This window comes from Gossypium raimondii, chromosome 2, assembly GCF_025698545.1.
Source record: "Gossypium raimondii isolate GPD5lz chromosome 2, ASM2569854v1, whole genome shotgun sequence".
In the NCBI taxonomy this organism is placed as follows: Eukaryota; Viridiplantae; Streptophyta; class Magnoliopsida; order Malvales; family Malvaceae; genus Gossypium; species Gossypium raimondii.
Genome location: NC_068566.1, coordinates 31,404,506 through 31,421,912, shown reverse-complemented (window position 1 = coordinate 31,421,912; position 17,407 = coordinate 31,404,506). Strand labels below are relative to the sequence as shown.

General features: G+C 33.3%; 2 protein-coding genes and 1 non-coding gene across 6 annotated transcripts; all 3 read right to left on the bottom strand.

The window, feature by feature from the left end:
- Positions 1-1,180: 1,180 nt before the first annotated feature.
- LOC128034695 (uncharacterized) lies at positions 1,181-2,775 on the bottom strand. Its single transcript, XM_052623483.1, has 2 exons — positions 2,152-2,775; positions 1,181-1,900 (listed from the first exon to the last, which is right to left on the bottom strand). Exons 1-2 carry the CDS (start codon positions 2,548-2,550, stop codon positions 1,793-1,795), a joined length of 507 nt encoding a protein of 168 aa, XP_052479443.1. The 5' UTR covers positions 2,551-2,775; the 3' UTR covers positions 1,181-1,792.
- Positions 2,776-3,154: 379 nt separating this feature from the next.
- LOC105788127 (uncharacterized) lies at positions 3,155-6,393 on the bottom strand. 4 transcript variants are annotated; one of them, XM_052627175.1, is made up of 7 exons: positions 6,153-6,393; positions 5,839-6,083; positions 5,318-5,397; positions 4,759-4,858; positions 4,532-4,624; positions 3,885-4,296; positions 3,155-3,457 (listed from the first exon to the last, which is right to left on the bottom strand). In XM_052627175.1, the coding sequence occupies exons 2-6, from the start codon at positions 5,906-5,908 to the stop codon at positions 4,175-4,177; spliced, it is 465 nt and encodes a 154-aa protein (XP_052483135.1). In that variant the 5' UTR covers positions 5,909-6,083; positions 6,153-6,393; the 3' UTR covers positions 3,155-3,457; positions 3,885-4,174. The 4 variants fall into 4 exon arrangements, with proteins under 4 accessions (XP_052483135.1, XP_012470316.1, XP_052483138.1 ...); XM_012614862.2 differs by having other exon boundaries at positions 5,839-6,057; XM_052627178.1 differs by having other exon boundaries at positions 3,885-4,005; positions 4,242-4,296; positions 5,839-6,390.
- A 9,972-nt stretch (positions 6,394-16,365) lies between these two features.
- LOC128039466 (small nucleolar RNA R71) lies at positions 16,366-16,472 on the bottom strand. Its single transcript, XR_008193970.1, has one exon. It is a non-coding gene; the product is annotated as a small nucleolar RNA R71 (small nucleolar RNA).
- Between the last annotated feature and the right edge of the window lie 935 nt (positions 16,473-17,407).

The window sequence follows — 17,407 nt, the reverse complement described above, 5'->3', positions numbered from 1 at the left end:
AAACCCCTATTTTTCTTCCATCGAAGGTAACAGTTCGATTCCCTATTAGTTTTTAATATTATCCTATCTTTTAAATGAAGTTTTTAACCATTAAATCGCATATTTTAAATAAAATTTGAAAATTGGGTCGTTAATGGTAGATTTCAAGATAATGAGTAAAAATATTGTTTTAAAGTGTTTTCAATTAGTTTAGATGTGAATAGAAGGTTTCTAAACTAAGTTTAAAGTTTTGTTAAATATTTCTTGAGTTTTAATGATTTTTTGTGAAAATTACCTTAACAAGTCAAAATTTTGATACCATGAATTGGATAGTTTTACGTAGTTTAAAGGTTGGGAATCAGTCTTAAGTGGATAATTAGATGAATAGAATCAGTTTTAGACAAAAAGATTAAGTATAGAACGAGATAATTGAGTTTCAAGTTTGATATGTCAAAGGTTTCGATTTCAAGAGAATTTGGCTTAGACTTATGTTTTTGTTTGATTTAAGAGTCTTTGGCTGTATGTTGATTGTGCTTTTTGTGTGATTTACTTGTTGAAGCTTCGAAATCATTAGGACCTTCTACGAGTTAAGGAAAAGCTAGTTATTACTTTCGGCATCTAGGCAAATGCATGAACAGTGAGTGTTTGGAATTGCTGCGTGTAGACACAATTCATTGCGTTAATTGGGAATTTAGAAGTAGCCTAAACCACTACTCTATATTCTAAGTGTTAGCTTTATCATACTCTTGATTTAATATGTGATTGTGTGTTGTGAAATTGTGGATTAAAATCTGATACTATGACATGTGAAATAAGCTTATGATGGCTATTGTGAAAGAGTTGATTGTGGGAATGTTATACATGCCAAATGACAATGATTATGTTGTGCTTATAATGTGAGTTTGTAGTGAAAAAGTACAAAAAGGTAAGTAATATGTGTGTTTAATAACATATATTTTGGCCTTGTGATCTTTGAGACTGTTGGATATAGTTGGCATGCCATAGGATTGTGAGTACTCACCTATATGTGTTGTGTTTTGGGGGCATTGAGGCCCGAGACAGATTTGGAGAGATAAGGGAATGTGAGCTAAGCTCCATTTACAGGGACATATTTGGTGTGTTGGAGAGTGCTAGCTATATGCTATGCTTTTGGGAATGTGTTCAACTCTACAAGTCATTTGGTGTGTTGGAGATCCGTATATCTGATGAGTGGTGATAGAACCCAGTTTTATGTTTCATAGCACAAGTGCCAAATTATCATAAAATGTGAATATGTGTAATGTCATATATGCCTAAATGAGCATGTGATTACTATGTAAATGAATTAATGAATAATGCATGAACAAGTAATATGACAATTAATGAATAATGTTGTAATTACGCTATACAGTTGTTTCGATAATGCATGATGACATGTTTCCGTGGTAATTATTCTAATTATTCACTAAGCTTGTAAAACTCACCCACTCCTTTTTAAACCTTTATAGACTGTTAAGCATTGCGGTGTAAACGGTGCAGAATATTCTTCCAAAGGACTGAAATAAACTTAAATCCTAAAAGAAAGGAAAAACTAAAGACTAAATCTACAAAGAAAAACTTAGAATATAAAAAGCTGTCTTTAACAAGTGTTTAAGAGCCTATTTATAGAGTTATGATTTTCGTCGTCCTCAACCCTAGGTAAGTAAACACTCTCGTGTTTAAGTTTTGATTGTGCGGACCAAACTAACATTGGCTCGTAAGTATTTCTCGTATAGAACCGATGTCGCGGCACCTTAGTGCCTGTGTTGCGACATCGAAGGTAGTATGCTCAGGTTCAGGGTAGCTTTAGGGGTGTGTCGCGACATCCCATGGCTGTGTCACGACACCGATGGTAGTCTTGAGATTCTTGTATTCTGCTCCCTATGTTGTGACATCGAACTTCCTGTGTTGCAACACAATGATTAGTATTGAGTTTAGTGGCCCTTAGATGGTCTTTTACAAACTCACTAAGTATTTTAGCTCACCTTTAGGCCTTATTCGACCTAAGGTCAATAAAAGACTCAAAATAAACTTTTTATTGAATTTAAACTAAATTATGAAAACTTAGCTAAAGCATAATGAAAAGTGCTTGTATTTAAGCTCATCAAGTGTGCAAACTAGTTTAATCTGTTACACTATATTACGGCAGATCACCTTAGAATGAGCATTTTCTTGGTGGCTCCCCCATTTAGCGTCGTCATGTTTGTGCCCTACATTTGCATTCATTAGATGGGGCTGGTTGGGACCTTGTGATTGAGCCAAGCTAACTTTGAGATTGTTCAACCTCTCGAGGGGTTGTTGGAACTTATCCTCCTTACCAACCACATTCACAGTTGGTTTTTTAGCTCTGTACGTGAACCATTCAACAAACCACATGTAGGAATTCATTGTCATGTCTTCAATCAATTGGCATCCCTTCGCGTAAGTCTTTGATACAAACACCCTTGCGAATGCTTTGTTGAGACTCAATCGCAAGTTCTTGTTGAGCCTATTATAAAACGTTTGTAATTGTAACCAATCCTGCAAAACAAGATAGGGACATTTACATAGCATCACTACAGCAAAAAAAACGCCGCTATTGACAGCGTCGCTAACTTTTGCGGCGTTTTTAGAAATAAACGCCGCTAAAGGTCATGACCTTTAGCAGCGCTTTTCCCACAAACGCCGCTAAAGACTATGACCTTTAGCGGCCCTTTCCCACAATCGCCGCTAAAGATGATGACTTTTAGCGGCGCTTTCCCACAAACGCCGCTAAAGACTATGACCTTTAGCGGCACTTTTCCCACAAACGCCGCTAAAGACCATGACCTTTAGCGGCGCTTTTTCCACAAACGCCGCTATAGATCAAGACCGTTAGCGGCACTTTTCTCACAAACGCCACTATAGATCAAGGCCTTTAGCGGCGCTTTTTGTACAAATGCCGCTATAGGACAGACCTTTAGTGTCGCTTTTAACAGAAACGCCGCTAAAAACATATATTTAAAAAAATATTTTTTTTAAATAATATTTATTTCTATGATAAATATTATATTATGTTTGAAGGATAAATAAAAAATATTATTTAAATTAAATTTTCTACAAAAATTTTAACTTTAAAACTAAATATAAAATTAATGAATTTATATTTAGAATTTAAAATAATAAATTAATAACACAATTAAAATCCAAAAGTTAGAACTCTTAAGTAAAAATTAAAATTTAGAATCAAAACTAAAATAAATAATACATATGCAAGGTAATAATACATACAATGCATTTTCTTAATCAAGTAAATCTTAGTAATAAAAGATATAATACATTTATTTAATCAAGGAAATCTTGTAATGAACTCAAAGCAATGAGCGTGAAACTGAAAGCATCAGAATTGAGAAGAAAAAAAGAGTCACGAGATCCAGAACTTCTGTTCCTTTGGACTCCCACATTGGATAGTCCCCGCTTCAACGCCATTGGCTATCAGAGCCTAATAACAACAATAGCAGTAGCAAAATCACTCATCAAAAGGTGGAAAAAGGATAATTGCAAGTTAACAGTGGAGATCGCGTGAAACTGAAAGCAGCAGATCCTTATCGAAGCTAGTTGGAATGGAAATCCATCGGAAAGCAAGCATAGATTAAAACTTCATAGAACTTTCTCTAAAAACTTCATAGTAAACTGCTTCAGTCTACTTTTTACTTTACTTGTACAACAATTACATGATATGCCAAAATAAAAAAATATGGGTCTGCGCCACAGAATCCATAAAAAACTTTATAGAACTTTCTCTAAAAATTTTCTCAACCTTTTTTCAGGAATTTGGAGCATGCAGAAACCATGCAATTTAGCTATCCCATTTTACAGTGAAAGCTACTAACACACAAGAAACATATAAAAAAGGATAAATCGAATACCCGTAAAGCTTCAGTAACTTAGCGTCCTTGTAGCCCATCTTTTTGCAGAGACCATATATTCTCAGCATTTTTCTTCTTTGAAAAACCCGTTTAATATGGGTTTTGGTGTTAAATAATGCAACTGCCATCAACATCAAGGTCGAAATCATAGCTTATTCTTTCATGTTACGAAAAGTATACTAAAAAATGAGGGTTAGAAAATAAAATAATGCCTGGTTTGAAACATACACCATTGATGTAAGTATAGGGTTAGAACTGTATGAACATTAAGCAAAATAGCCAATTTAAATTCACTTAACAACATTAAGAAAAATAAGTCTGGTTGAAAGAAATGGAGCCAGGAGAGAAGAGAAAAACCTGTTCAGCAATGCTAGCTGCCTCAGCATAAGCATCTTGGATGTCCTCAGCAAGCCTATGAAGAAATATATTAGATATGCCTCCAGCAGCAACAATGAATGGACCAGTAGCTAGTGTTATGAGAACAATCTCCCAACAGTTGATAAAACTAATAATATGATCAAATTATAACCCCTTACATATGATCAAATTATAAATCAATATAAAGGAAAATTATGCTTTGGCCCCCTCAAAACAATGCAGAAAACAACTAACATAGAAGAATTCCTACTTGCTAAGAAACACTATACCTGAAGGCTGAAGACAAGATTTAGCATGGAGATAATTTTGCCTAGGATCTGTCTGTAACTGTGGACTAAAATGTACCTTCTTGCTGACAAAATCTGGCTTAGAAAAAATTGCAATAGAAGAGAGGCAAAGAAACAGGACAAAAAGGAAATGGAAATGAGAAAACATACAAAACTTCAACCCACTAATTAGCTTCCAGGAAAAAAAGGCCTCTATCAACTATTCTTACTCGGTAAAATGTAGTGCTTCTGATGTCTTGGGATAAATGCCAACAACTGTTGCTGCTTGATACCTTCTTTATCTGTGTATGTTTGGCACGTAAGAAGTTTCTAACATTAAAAAGCCTAAATTAGCTAAGGCTCTCCATTCAATAAATTTCTTGTACTAGCTTATTAAACCAGATAAGTACAAAGAGCATTATGGTACTGCTTGCATAAACATGAAAAACAAGTTGCCATGACAAAATGAAAACACGAGTATAGGTCTTAAAAAATAATAAGATAAATAAATAAATATATTATAGTAAACATTATTTTTATATTTTGGATAAGCTAGAATATATAATATCAAAAAATAAAAATGCTATAATAATATTGGATGCGCATTACTTATCTTTTGAGTTGTTAACTATGAATTATCTTGCAACAAAATAAGGTCTGAAAAGGGCAGACACATTATACCTTCATATTTTACGATATATTAGACAGTAGAATTCATGCTTCAAGTCTCCCCAACACTTATATTAATTAAATCGAACTAAAAGTGATAAATAACTAATCCAAACATACCACAGTTCCATTTCGCCTTGGATTTAAAGAATGCCTCATCCCTTTTGATACAGGCTGGGTGGTATGCCTTAGGACAGCCACTGTCACGTAAAATGATACAAATGCAAAAAATAAAAAAATAATAAATAGATACAAGACAAACAAAAGAAGAGAAGATTAGTACTAAACCAACGTTCCCTTACCGAGAAGACATGATTTCTAATCTATGAATTAGTGCCACAAAATAAACAAAAAGATCAGCAGTACAGGTACTGAACTTGCGCATTTTTTTAACTGCAATTAAATCCAGTTCCATTTTGCATGTATAAAAAGAAAATATAAGCTCAAGGAGCCAAAAAAACTAATAAAATTTGAGCTCAACTTAACAAAAATCGAAGTGCAACCAAACAATGACTCTAGTTCTGACCTTAACAATGGCCAACTAACTAAAACTTCCTTCTGATTTCCTACATTTTCTGATCAACCAAACAGACAAGAAAAAAAAAGAGAGGACAAAAACTAAAAAAAATTTCCAAACTCACCGTCGATCATAAAGCACGAGACTGCCGCCATCGAAGCATATAAAGCAAATATCTTCTTCATCATCCTCATCCTTCCTTTAAGGCAGTGGTGGCGGCGCCGATGACGACATGGTTCTCACTTGATTCCTCGGCGGTCTTCCCCATCTCCGCTTTTCAGCACTCATCTCAACAACTGTCACTCCATTCTCCGCCTCCACCGTAGCACCAGCAACTCCACACCTTGTAAAGAATCACCACTCAAACTCCTACAACTATTATCAACAGAAATAATCTAAGAAATATATACTGAAAGCAATAGAAATAAAAAAGAACACCTCTTGAACAGGAGGAAGTGCAGCTTTGCTTATTTTTTCTCTTGACATTTTCCCTTGAAATCCTGTTTCATTTCTAGTTCTTCAAAGGAAAGAATGTACTGATTTTTCTTCTTCTTATTCTCTGATAGAAAGGGAAAATGGGAAATTTGGGGGCAAATTTTGAGATTGAAAGGGAAAAAGAATTAAGTACAAACTTTTATTTGGGGGCATTTAGGGCTCTCGATGGATATGAAAAGAAGAGGGAGTAACGAGCCGGTAATCAAAAATTATTTTTTGGGAGTGGGCGGGATTTTGATTATTTTTTGCGGCATTTTTCACAAAAACGCCGTTATTGCTTATTTTTTACGGTGTTTTTCTTAAAAATGTCGCAAAAAATTATTTCATTTTGTACAAAACGATGCCGTTTTGCTTTGTTGAAAATTTCAATATATTTTTAAATCCACATGCCAATACATATAAAGTCTATCTATTATATATCTCTTAAATAATTTAAACTATACTCATAATTTCAATATATTTAATTTATTATTATCCCTTTTATAATTATATAAGAACATATTAAAATATAAATTAAAAAAATAATTAATCTAAACCCAAAACCCTAACCCAATCCCTGGATCTTTAAACCCTAAATTCCTAACTCTTAACCTTTAATATCTAACTCCTAAACCCCTAACCCCTAAACCTTAAATCCCAACCCTTAAACCATAATCCCTAAATTCATACTCCCTAAACCTTAAAATATGAACTCCTAAACTGGCCTTAAATCTTAAATTAATCATATACCCTAAACTAAAAACCCTAAACAAATTTATTATTATCTCTTTTACAATTATATAAGAACATATTTAAAATATAAATTAAAAAAATAATTAATCTAAACCCAAAACCCTAACCCGACCCCTAAATTCCTAAACCTTAAATCCCTAACTCCTAACCTCTAATGTCTAACCCTTAAACCCCTAACCCCTAAACCTTAAATCCCAACCCTTAAACCATAATCCCTAATCCATAATCACTAAACCCCATACTCTCTAAACCTTAAAATAGTAACTCCTAAACCGACCTTAAATCTTAAATAAATTATATACCTTAAACCAAAAACCCAAAATTATAGTGGTAATTAATTCAATATTTTAAAATTAATACTATCTCTTTTACGATTATATAAGAATTTTTTAATATATAAATTAAAAACAATCGTGTCAGTACCCAAAAACTTTAAAATTATTTTAAATAATAGTATTTTAATTTTTCCATGTGTTTTATTTCAAATTATTTCTACGTGTCATTATTTTTTCTAAAGATTTTAAATATTCAATTAGAAATAAATTGAATTTTATTTAATTAATATAAATAAACTAATTAAGATAAAAAGTTTTTAGCGGCGCTTATCCAAAAACACCACTAAAACAATGAGCATTAGCGACGCTTTCTCAAAAAAGGCCGCTAAAACACTGAGCATTAGCAGCATTTTCTCAAAAATGCAGCTAAAACACTGAGCATTAGCGGCGAATTTTCAAAAACGCCGCTAAAGCCTGGAGCATTAGCGGCGCTTTTCCAAAAACGCCGCTAAAGCCTAGAGTTCATGAAAAATGCCGCTAAAGCCCTGAGCATTAGCGGCGCTTTATAAAAAACGCCGCTAAAGCCCAGAGCATTAGCGACGCTTTTTAAAAAATGCCGCTAAAGCCCCGAAAGATAACAAAATGACGTCGTTGGGCTTCGATTTTTTACGGCGGTTTTTTAGAAAACACCGCTAATGCTCGATTTTTACCAGCGTTTTTTTGTCCAAACGCCGCTAAAAGTGTCACTAAAAGCCTATTTTGGTGTAGTGCATTAACTTGAAGCACTCCCACGCTTCGTAAAGTGACTCCCCCTTAAGTTGGTGGAAGATTGTGATACCATCCGCAATTTCATGGTCTTGATCGGGGGAAAAAGATTTGACAAGGAATCTACTGGTCAACTTATCCCATGTATTGATTGAATCAATAGGCTGTGAAGCTAACCACATAAAAGCATCGTCAATCAACAAGAAAGGGAGTAACTGAAGATGTATGGCGTCATCGAATACCCCATTATACTTGAAAGTATTGCAAAGGGTTAGAAAGCTTTTAAAGGTTGGATTTGGGTATTTGTTCATCGACCCCAAAATTTAAGGTTTCCTTGTATCATTTGGAACATGGCCGGATTTATCTCAAACTTGTTAGCATTAATCACAGGGCGGTTAATGCTACCTTGGACTGCTTCTAGGATGGGCATGGTGTAGTCTTGTGATGTGCGTTGCTCCACCAATCTCTCCAAAGGAGGTTCTTCTCTCCTAGGATCGTCAATAGGGGGCTCAACAAGTGGTGGGTATGTCGGTGGAAGTGGTGCTCCTCTCGATAGGTGACCCCTTCTAGCGTGTGTATAGATACATTTAGGTTTCGGTTTGAGTGGTACGATTCCATTGCCAGTCTGAGTCATAAACTAACCTGTAAAGAAAAAGAATGTAAACAAATCAATAAAAAGCTTTCAAACAAAATAACAAATAAACACAATAAAAACGAGTGTCGTATCTATAAACCTACTTTTTTCTAATCATCTCCCTAACAAGCATACAATAATCACACAAACCACTCAATCAAACAAGAACTCCCTGACAACGAAGCCAACAACTTGACCGCACCCCAGCATGCGTGCACCAGGATTGAGAATCAACCCTAAAACAATCAATCTATGTACGATGTACTGTAAGTGTGACAAGTCAGTTATAATATATTAAAAAGTTTGTGTTGTTTGCCATAATAAATCTACAATAATAAAATATGCTCATGAGTACATTTACCAAGTTTAATATAATCATTAAAAAGAACTTTATTAAATGATGCTCCAACTATTTTATTCAAAATTAATAACCCTTATATTTTAATTTCAAAAAGACTTTCTCTAAAGTTTCTAGTGGGTAAAGATCCATATTTCACCTCTTCTTAAGTCAGCTTTGGCTTTACTCTCAAGATTATGGTTATTTATGTAAGCAACACTTTCTAATTACATCACATGTAACTCATCTATTTTGTGAACAACTCTTGTTCCAATCATATCATGATTATCCAAAACTCTTGCCTCTAGGTATTTAATCCTATTAGAGTAACCTAGTTAAGTTATTAACCAATATTATAACCAACAAATATCACTTGCTTATTCTTCGTATTTGACCAAGACAAATACATGTCCTTCGCTTTAACAAAACCTATATTGTATTGATTGAGGCTTTAATGAGGGTAAATATTGGAAGGCAACCTTAAATTAATATTTTATTTAGGGCTTTTAAATTAAATTAATCTCACCATTAATGGTCGACGTGATTCCATTTTAATCTTTTAATTGATCTTATCAGTGTCCTATAACATGCATGCTAACAGATCATCCATTGCATCATATATAAGAAAAATATAAAGTAGTAAATAAATTCAATAGTTATAGCCCATAAAACTAAGGTGGTTCCTCCCAAGCCAATGGGAGAACTGAAAGGAATCCTAAGGGTGTATGCAGCTTCTCAAGCTTACTTTCAACTTTTGGTAGCCTAGCATTCTTTTCCTCTAATCTGCAGTAGGTTGTACAATGTATAATAATAGAAACTCATTTTACATATGAGGGAGTAAGAGAGAAGAGAAATACAAAAGAAATATAGAAAGGCATGACACGCAGGCCGTATTTGTAAAATTACAAAATTTGAAATTAATAAATTAAAAAGGCTATTAGGATATAACCATGCATTTCCAAACACCGTGCATATCAAACATAGTATACAATATATGATACAATTTATTTAACGACTTGTTAATGTGAATTACCAAGTTGTCCCTTCCATTAATGTTGCCTACACAGAGGTGTCAGTGGCAGACCCTAGCGAAATTTTAAAAGCTGCATTCAAATCTCTGTGGAAAATTGTTACTGTTTGATAACTTTTATCAAAACGGAATAATACATATATTCTAAAAATTTCAATCTGAGATGCTTCTTACTGGAACAACTTTTGTTCCTGTTTCAAATGTATCAACAAGTTAAAAATCAACTTCGAAAGATAAAAACCCCATTGCCCCAAAACAGATTCGTTAGCACTTAATAAAATCAATGATTAAATAGGCTTCAAAATCAATGATTAAAACTTAATCATCGGTTGAGAGGAACAGATACTCACATAAGTTTAACAGATTAAACATGCACGTTTTTAACAACAGTTAACAAGTATCATATATTCATAAAAACAAATCAATTAAACATATCAAATAACATGGATCTCATACAATCGCATCAATCAATTAATTTAATTTCGTATTTGTATCATACAAGTGGCTCTAATACCATTATTGGGACCACAGGTATGCCCCATGGCACAGTAAAAAAATATTTCGGTGATCCACAACTATGGATACATGTACGAGGAACGAAACATGTTGAAATAAGTATGATATCTCAAATCAACTTATTCAAGCATGGTTGTACGTTGCTAGTCTCACTCAATCAAGTATCCTAAAATATTGCTCCCATTATGTAGGAGTGACAAATCCTATATTTACCAACCATATCCCACTACATATATTATGGCATATCCAACATTAGTAACCTGTTATGGAAAATGTTTGACTTTTTAAAAATATATGACTCACAATGTTGGGATAATGATGCTCTCAAGTATGAGAATCGTATACATAGCTATCACTATGAGTAATGTTGTGACTATTACAAAATATTCCAAGAAACATACTCATAGCGGATCAGTCCAATATTTTGTTCTCTAGCAAATACTCATGTATTGATTTTGACATCCCTATGTCATTGACAACACTTTGCAATCAATCAACTACACATTAGTTTCAATGCATTATTGTTGTCTAATCCCACAATAATACTTGACTAAGGACCTTTTAAAAATAATCATATTTTTCTTAGGACTTTATTACAATTCAATTTATTTATATACATAGAAAAAATCCTGAAATAATAATGGCAATGTCTTATATTAATAAACATTATAAAACAAGTATGTAATTACAATCATCTTATGATTGGTCTTTGGGCATACTATAATAGTGGTTGGTGCCTTGAGTTGGAAGGAAATGTCTTGAGGGATATGTTTGCTCGCTTGAGTCTATTTGATGATGGGAGCATCTTAGCTGAATTGCAAGTAAAGCCTGTTTGGATTCAGGAAATCAAAGATACGTAGAGTTTGGACATAAATGGGAAGTGACAGAGTTCGTATCTAAATGTTTGACTTGCCAGCAAGTTAAAGCTGAGCATTAGTTTCCATCAAGGTTGCTCCAACCAATTCGAATTACACAATGGAAATGGGAGAGAGTGAAAATGGATAGATTGACAAAGTCTGCCCATTTTATTTATGTTTGCACTGATATTTCTTTTCAAAAGTTAGCTATGATCTATATTTCTAAAATTGTGAGACCGCATGGAGTGCCAATGTCTATTATTTAAGATTGAGATCCTCAATATACGTCTCGATTCCGGAACAAATTGCACAAGGCTTTCGGTTCTTGATTGGATTTTAGTGCAACATTTCATACACAATTCGATGGTCAGTGGAAAAGGGTTTCTTTAGTCAAAACATGCAAGGGTATTCTTTAGTCAAAACACGCTAGACTAATTTTTAAGTGGGGGATAATTTTGTCCTTTCTATGTAAAACTTGTCAGAACTATAAATAACACTTTTAAACATATTTTAAGAGAGCTTTTTCATTAGGTTAGTTTGAGATTAAGTGGTTGTTGTGTTTTTGTTTATTTTTATCTTTATCAACTCAAAGGTACAAGGACCTTCTTGTAACTATGAGTTTTTACCTTCAATTTCAATTAAGTTTAGTTAGTTTATCATCCAAATTTACAATTGAATAATCGAAGTCTTGGGATCTTTTGTTTACGCTCCATTTCAACAAGAAAAATAAAAGACTACAGCAAAACTTCTAAGCAATTCTAAACCCTTTCAATTTTTGTATTGTTTAATTATTTGAATGAATATGAGAATTATTGGGTGTTGTTTGCTAACTATGGGTATGAACTAAATTTCTTTGGTAGTTGGTTAATTGAATTGTTAAATAATTAATTTAAATATTAGAGACTAAATTGAAATAATTTGGAATAAATTAAATAAATGTTGAAACTTGGAATTGACAACACTAGGTGAACATATAGATAAGTAGTGAACTTTAAAATTATATATTCGATACTTTACTTTTTATGCATTGCTGTATTTTCTTTTATTAAATTCTAACTTCCATAAATTATTTAAGTTGGTTGATTTTTTGAGGTGTTATCATTCAGTGTATGACTTGGATTTGAAATGAGTTGATTTCGTTTGATCCAAAGCTAGAAAGAACGTTGCACAATGCGAGAAGGGGTTTATTTCTTAGAGAGGATCCACCACACATTGATCCATTGAGACAAAACCCACTTTTTGAAGAACCATTGTTGCAAATTCAACAAGTAGAGGAACAAATGTCATATTGTACACTGAGGGACATTTCATGCCCAACCTAGATGGTATGCGAGGTAGTACCAACAGGTCAGTGATCAATGCCAATAATTTCAAGATTAAGCCGACGATGGTCCAGAGTAATCTATAATTTTGAGGTTCTATGAATGAAGTTCCTAACCAACATCTTAAGCACTTCATAACTCTATGTGATACTTTCAGATATATTGGGGTACCAGATGACACTACTCTTCTTTGACTCTTCATCTTTTTATTATGCGATAATGTCATGGGACACGATTAAAAGCTCGTGACTAACACAATGTAATGGCCCAAATTTAAGGTTATTGGAACAGTGGTTTCGGGACCACAAATCCAAAGAGAAAAAAATTATTTTTATTATATTTATATGGCCTACAATTTCACAGAAAGATTTCGTGAAAATTTCGTTCAAAAATTTTAAATTGTAAAAAGTGCAAATGTTGAGTTCTATATGTTAAATGTGTCCAATTGTTATGAAATTTTAAATTGGAGGTCTTTATATGGTAATTAGACCATTGGTTAAGTTGGTGGACAAAGATGGACATGGTTAGGCATGTTTCCAAAGTTTTTCATTAAGGGCATTTTAGTCATTTAGTTATTAAAATGAATTAAAAACAAAATTAAAAGCCAATTTTTGATCATATTCTTCATTAGGCCGAATTTAGCAAGGGGAGATGCCATAGTTAGGGTTTTCAAGCTTCCAAGCTCCATAGTAAGTGATCCCAAGCCTCGTTTTTAATGCTCCTTACGTTTTTTAGATCCCGGTAGCTTAATTTAGCTTATTCTAGCAATAATTTAACTTAGGTTTATATTTGGAAAAATACCCATAGATGAAAAATGTTTATTTTGATGTTTTATGATAGAATATGAAGCTGGAAATTATGTTAAACAACTTTTGGTAGCCGATTTTAAGCGAAAATGAGTAAGTTGACATAATTGGTAAAAATCCCTAATGTACATAAGTAAGTGTTAGAGTGAGAATTTGATGTTGTCATAGAAGAGAAAAATTTTCAGCATGTTATATAACATAAGAATATGAGATAAAGTTTAATTTCTAAACTTTGGGGCAAAAGCATAGTTATGTAAAAGTTTAGGGGCAAAATTGTAATTTTTCCAAAGTTAGAGTCGAGGGCTGTTTTGATAAATGTGAGTATTAAATGAGTTAAATTTTCTATTTTAGATCAAGAAGAACGAAACTCGAGGTTAGACAAAAGAAAGAATAAAGTTGAAGGCTAAGTTGGTGAATTTGGCTATATTTTGTACCGAGGTAAGTTTACGGTAAATAAATACAATATTTAAATCATTATTATTAATATTGTTATTTTCCAGCAATTATGCATTTATTTTATGAATTGATTTAATGTTGACTCAAGTATGAGATGACAGAGAATCGGTGTTAAAAAGCCCCGCTGAAACATGAGGAATGTATCGGATACAAATGTCATGACATTTGGGTAAAGAGATCCCATGTAAGACCATGTCTGGGACATGGCGTTGGCATCGAGATGAGAGGTCCCATGTAAGACCATGTCTGGGACATGGCGTTGGCACCGAGATGAGAGGTCCCATGTAAGACCATGTCTGGGACATGGCGTTGGCACCGAGATGAGAGGTCCCCCGTAAGACCATGTCTGGGACATGGCATGGGCACCGATATGAGAACATACCATGTAAGACCATGTCTGGGACATGGCTGTGGCTGTTATTATCAGAAAAGACCCAAGTATCCTTATTATTCCAACGTGGCTCAACGGGATAGTAAACGAATCATGTTAATAAAAGTTCATTTAAAAGCATAAATGGCAAGCTCAGATGAGTTATAAGAGTTAAGAACTTACTATATTATCAATTGATACTCAATGTTTTAGCAAGAGAAGAATAAGTTATGATCATGAATTAACTAAGTAAACCAGCAGGAGAATGAGAATGAGATTAAATAAAGAGTAAACTAGAGATCTTGACATTTGAGTTTAATTATTTGTGTTAAATGTTGTTATTTATTTGCTAGTAAACTTACTAAGCTTTATGCTTACTTCTTTTATTTTTATTTCTCTTATAGTATTGTAAAGCTACTTTCGGGAACTTAAAGATGTCGGAGATCGTCTACACTATCAACGACAACAACTCGGTATTTTATGATGAACCATGTTTCGGTTATGGCATGTATAAGGACTTAGTTATTTTGAATGTTTGTATTTATGATTTTTCTAAAGAATGATACGTAAGTATTGATGATGAATGGTTGTTAAAATGGCTGAGTATGAAGATGTTTTTTGTTACAAATCTTTAGGTGATAAATCATGCATAGAAATCATAAAAGAGTAAAATTTGCAAAGAAACAGATTTCAAGCAGCAACGGTGACGTGACTTTGAAAAATCACCTAGGATAGTATAAAATGAATTATAAGATGAATGATATATATAATTAAATCTTATTGAGTCTACTTTCGTAGAAAAATAATGATGTAGCAAAATGAATTTTATATTTTAAGATATGTGAATTTTAGTGAGACAGGGTCAGAACTATTTTTGGAGTCCTCTATTCTGAGTTTAGAAAATCATTAAAAATTGTAAAAAAAATGTTTATGAGTTGTAGTTTATATTTCTAGATTCCTTATTGAGTCTATTTTCTTTAAAAACAAGTGAAAACACCATATGAACATTCTACAATGAGAAAGCTTATTTTTAGTGACAAGAGGTCAGGATAGTCGAGTGGTAAAACAGGGGAGACTTTAACTAATAAACTGTACTAATTGGCTGAACCAAAAATTCTGAAAACTTTATGGTAAGAAGGAATATGAGTCTAGTTTCAGGGAAAATTTACGGATTTAAATTTTGAATTTTGTAGCTCGAGTTATAACTAAATTAGTAACTAATGTGCAGGTGGACAACTTTGTTGTGAATAGTGAAATTAATTTCAAAAGTAAAATTTTGTGGCCTGAATTTTTAAGTTAAGTAAGGTAATGCCTCGAGCTCGACTCCAGAAACGGTCTCGGGTAAGGTGTGTTACACATAAAGAGCATACCATAGAGTTCAATCAATTAAATGGGGCTTGTTTAACCCATTTGAACTGCTTTGATTCGCAGAACATGTGGAGAAGCCCATCTACTTGAAGTCTTGGTGGCTCAATGAAACACTTAAAGAAAATTAGGGTTGCCTTGGTAAATATGAAAAGTAATCTTAGAAGATATGTAATCCGATAATATTTGATTTTGTAATTTTAGGGGATTACGCAAATCTCTTAAGAATCTCAATTGTAGATATGCTACAATCTTTTCCATCAATGTAAAGTAAATTATACCATTGGATTTGGGGCAACTAAACTATAAAGAGAGGCCTTCCTCCTCATTTGTAGTCATCCATTCTATCCCATTCAAAGTTAGTGAATATACTTTGAGAGTATTTACTCAAACACTTGGTATGCTTTTGCTTTCTTCTGGCTATTCTGTTATTTTGAGCTATTTTGTCTTTGAATTACTTCCGCTTTATTTTTGGTGCCTTGTAGAATTTCAATAGAGAATTCTCACTTTCCGAGAGTTAGGCTAACTTAGGAGGATTTGAAACTAAGAATTGCCTAAGGTTGTACGAATTGTGAGACTAAAGTTCTAGCCTAGTGAAAATAACGAATTTGTGTGGTTAAATTCCCAACCAGTTGATTCCATTTCAACGTGTGAGGAACTCGCAAAATATTTCCCACCAAGTAAGATGATGAAGCTGAGGATGGACATCACCAACTTTCAACAGCTAGAATGGGAAACACTCTATGAGGTGTGGGAGTGTTTCAAACTTATGCTACGTAAGTGCCCTTATCATGGTATTCAAGATTGGTTGCAGTTATAAACCTTCTATAGCGGTTTGGATGAGAATTTAATATCTAGTTTAGACGGAGCATTTGCAGGGGCATTTATGTCTAAGACATATGCTGAGGGTTGTAAACTTGAAATTATATAGGGCCTTTCTATATATTTTTCCACCTTTTTACTTAATAATTAAATTTATCTTGAGTAATTGTTATTAAAATAAGTGAATTTTACTTAATTAGTAATGTTGGGCATGAATTTATAATGTATGTGAAATTGTGCTTAATTACATGATTTTTGTAGATATTTTATATTAATTCATATTAATTTATTAATATGTGATTTTTCACTATGTAGGAGGACCATTGAAGATGTGATTAATGTGAATGAAACATTAACATGCACAAATTAATTCACGTGGATGACAATACCATGCAATTTGGGTCATGAAGTTGATAGCTTGACCCAGCAAAAGAGGTGCTAAAAGATGGACATGTCTGCTACATTACTGGACTGAGAAATCGTCCAATAAGGGGGATCTAAAGCCCTGTTTCGACACAAGTAGGTGGTAGCCCAAAAGCAAGCATTGGGGTATTTAATTGAAGTTCATTATAGTTGGAAAATAATCAAAAATTAGCCCAACTACTTTGTTGTTGAAACTGTCCACCCTATAACTATTAATAGGCTTGGTTTGAATTTAAAATGTGGAGACTAAGTCATCCTCTTCTCCTTGAAATATGGTCGGCCATGTGTGGTAGAAAAAGAAGGAATTCAAATGCTATTTAGTTAAATCTACACCTTACCTTCACCTATAAATACCATTCACCAAACCCTTAATCCCTCACATCTCATTTCTCTTCTCTTATTATCATTTTCTCCACATTTCATTTCCTTTTTCATTCTCCTTGCTTAGTTTCCCATTTCCCTTCTATCCTTTAGCCAATAAAGGCTTT

Excerpts from the sequence above, each read along its gene's own strand:
- LOC128034695 (XM_052623483.1), bottom strand. The coding sequence starts at position 2,550 with ATGCTATGTAAATGTCCCTATCTTGTTTTGCAGGATTGGTTACAATTA. Across the intron at positions 1,901-2,151 it reads AAGAAAATGCTCATTCTAAG|GAAGTTCGATGTCACAACAT; the intron begins GTGATCTGCCGT and ends GTTGCAACACAG.
- LOC105788127 (XM_012614861.2), bottom strand. The coding sequence starts at position 5,908 with ATGAGGATGATGAAGAAGATATTTGCTTTATATGCTTCGATGGCGGCA. Across the intron at positions 4,625-4,758 it reads GAAGCACTACATTTTACCGA|ATTTTGTCAGCAAGAAGGTA; the intron begins GTAAGAATAGTT and ends TTTCTAAGCCAG. Across the intron at positions 4,297-4,531 it reads ATCTTGTCTTCAGCCTTCAG|GCTTGCTGAGGACATCCAAG; the intron begins GTATAGTGTTTC and ends ATTTCTTCATAG.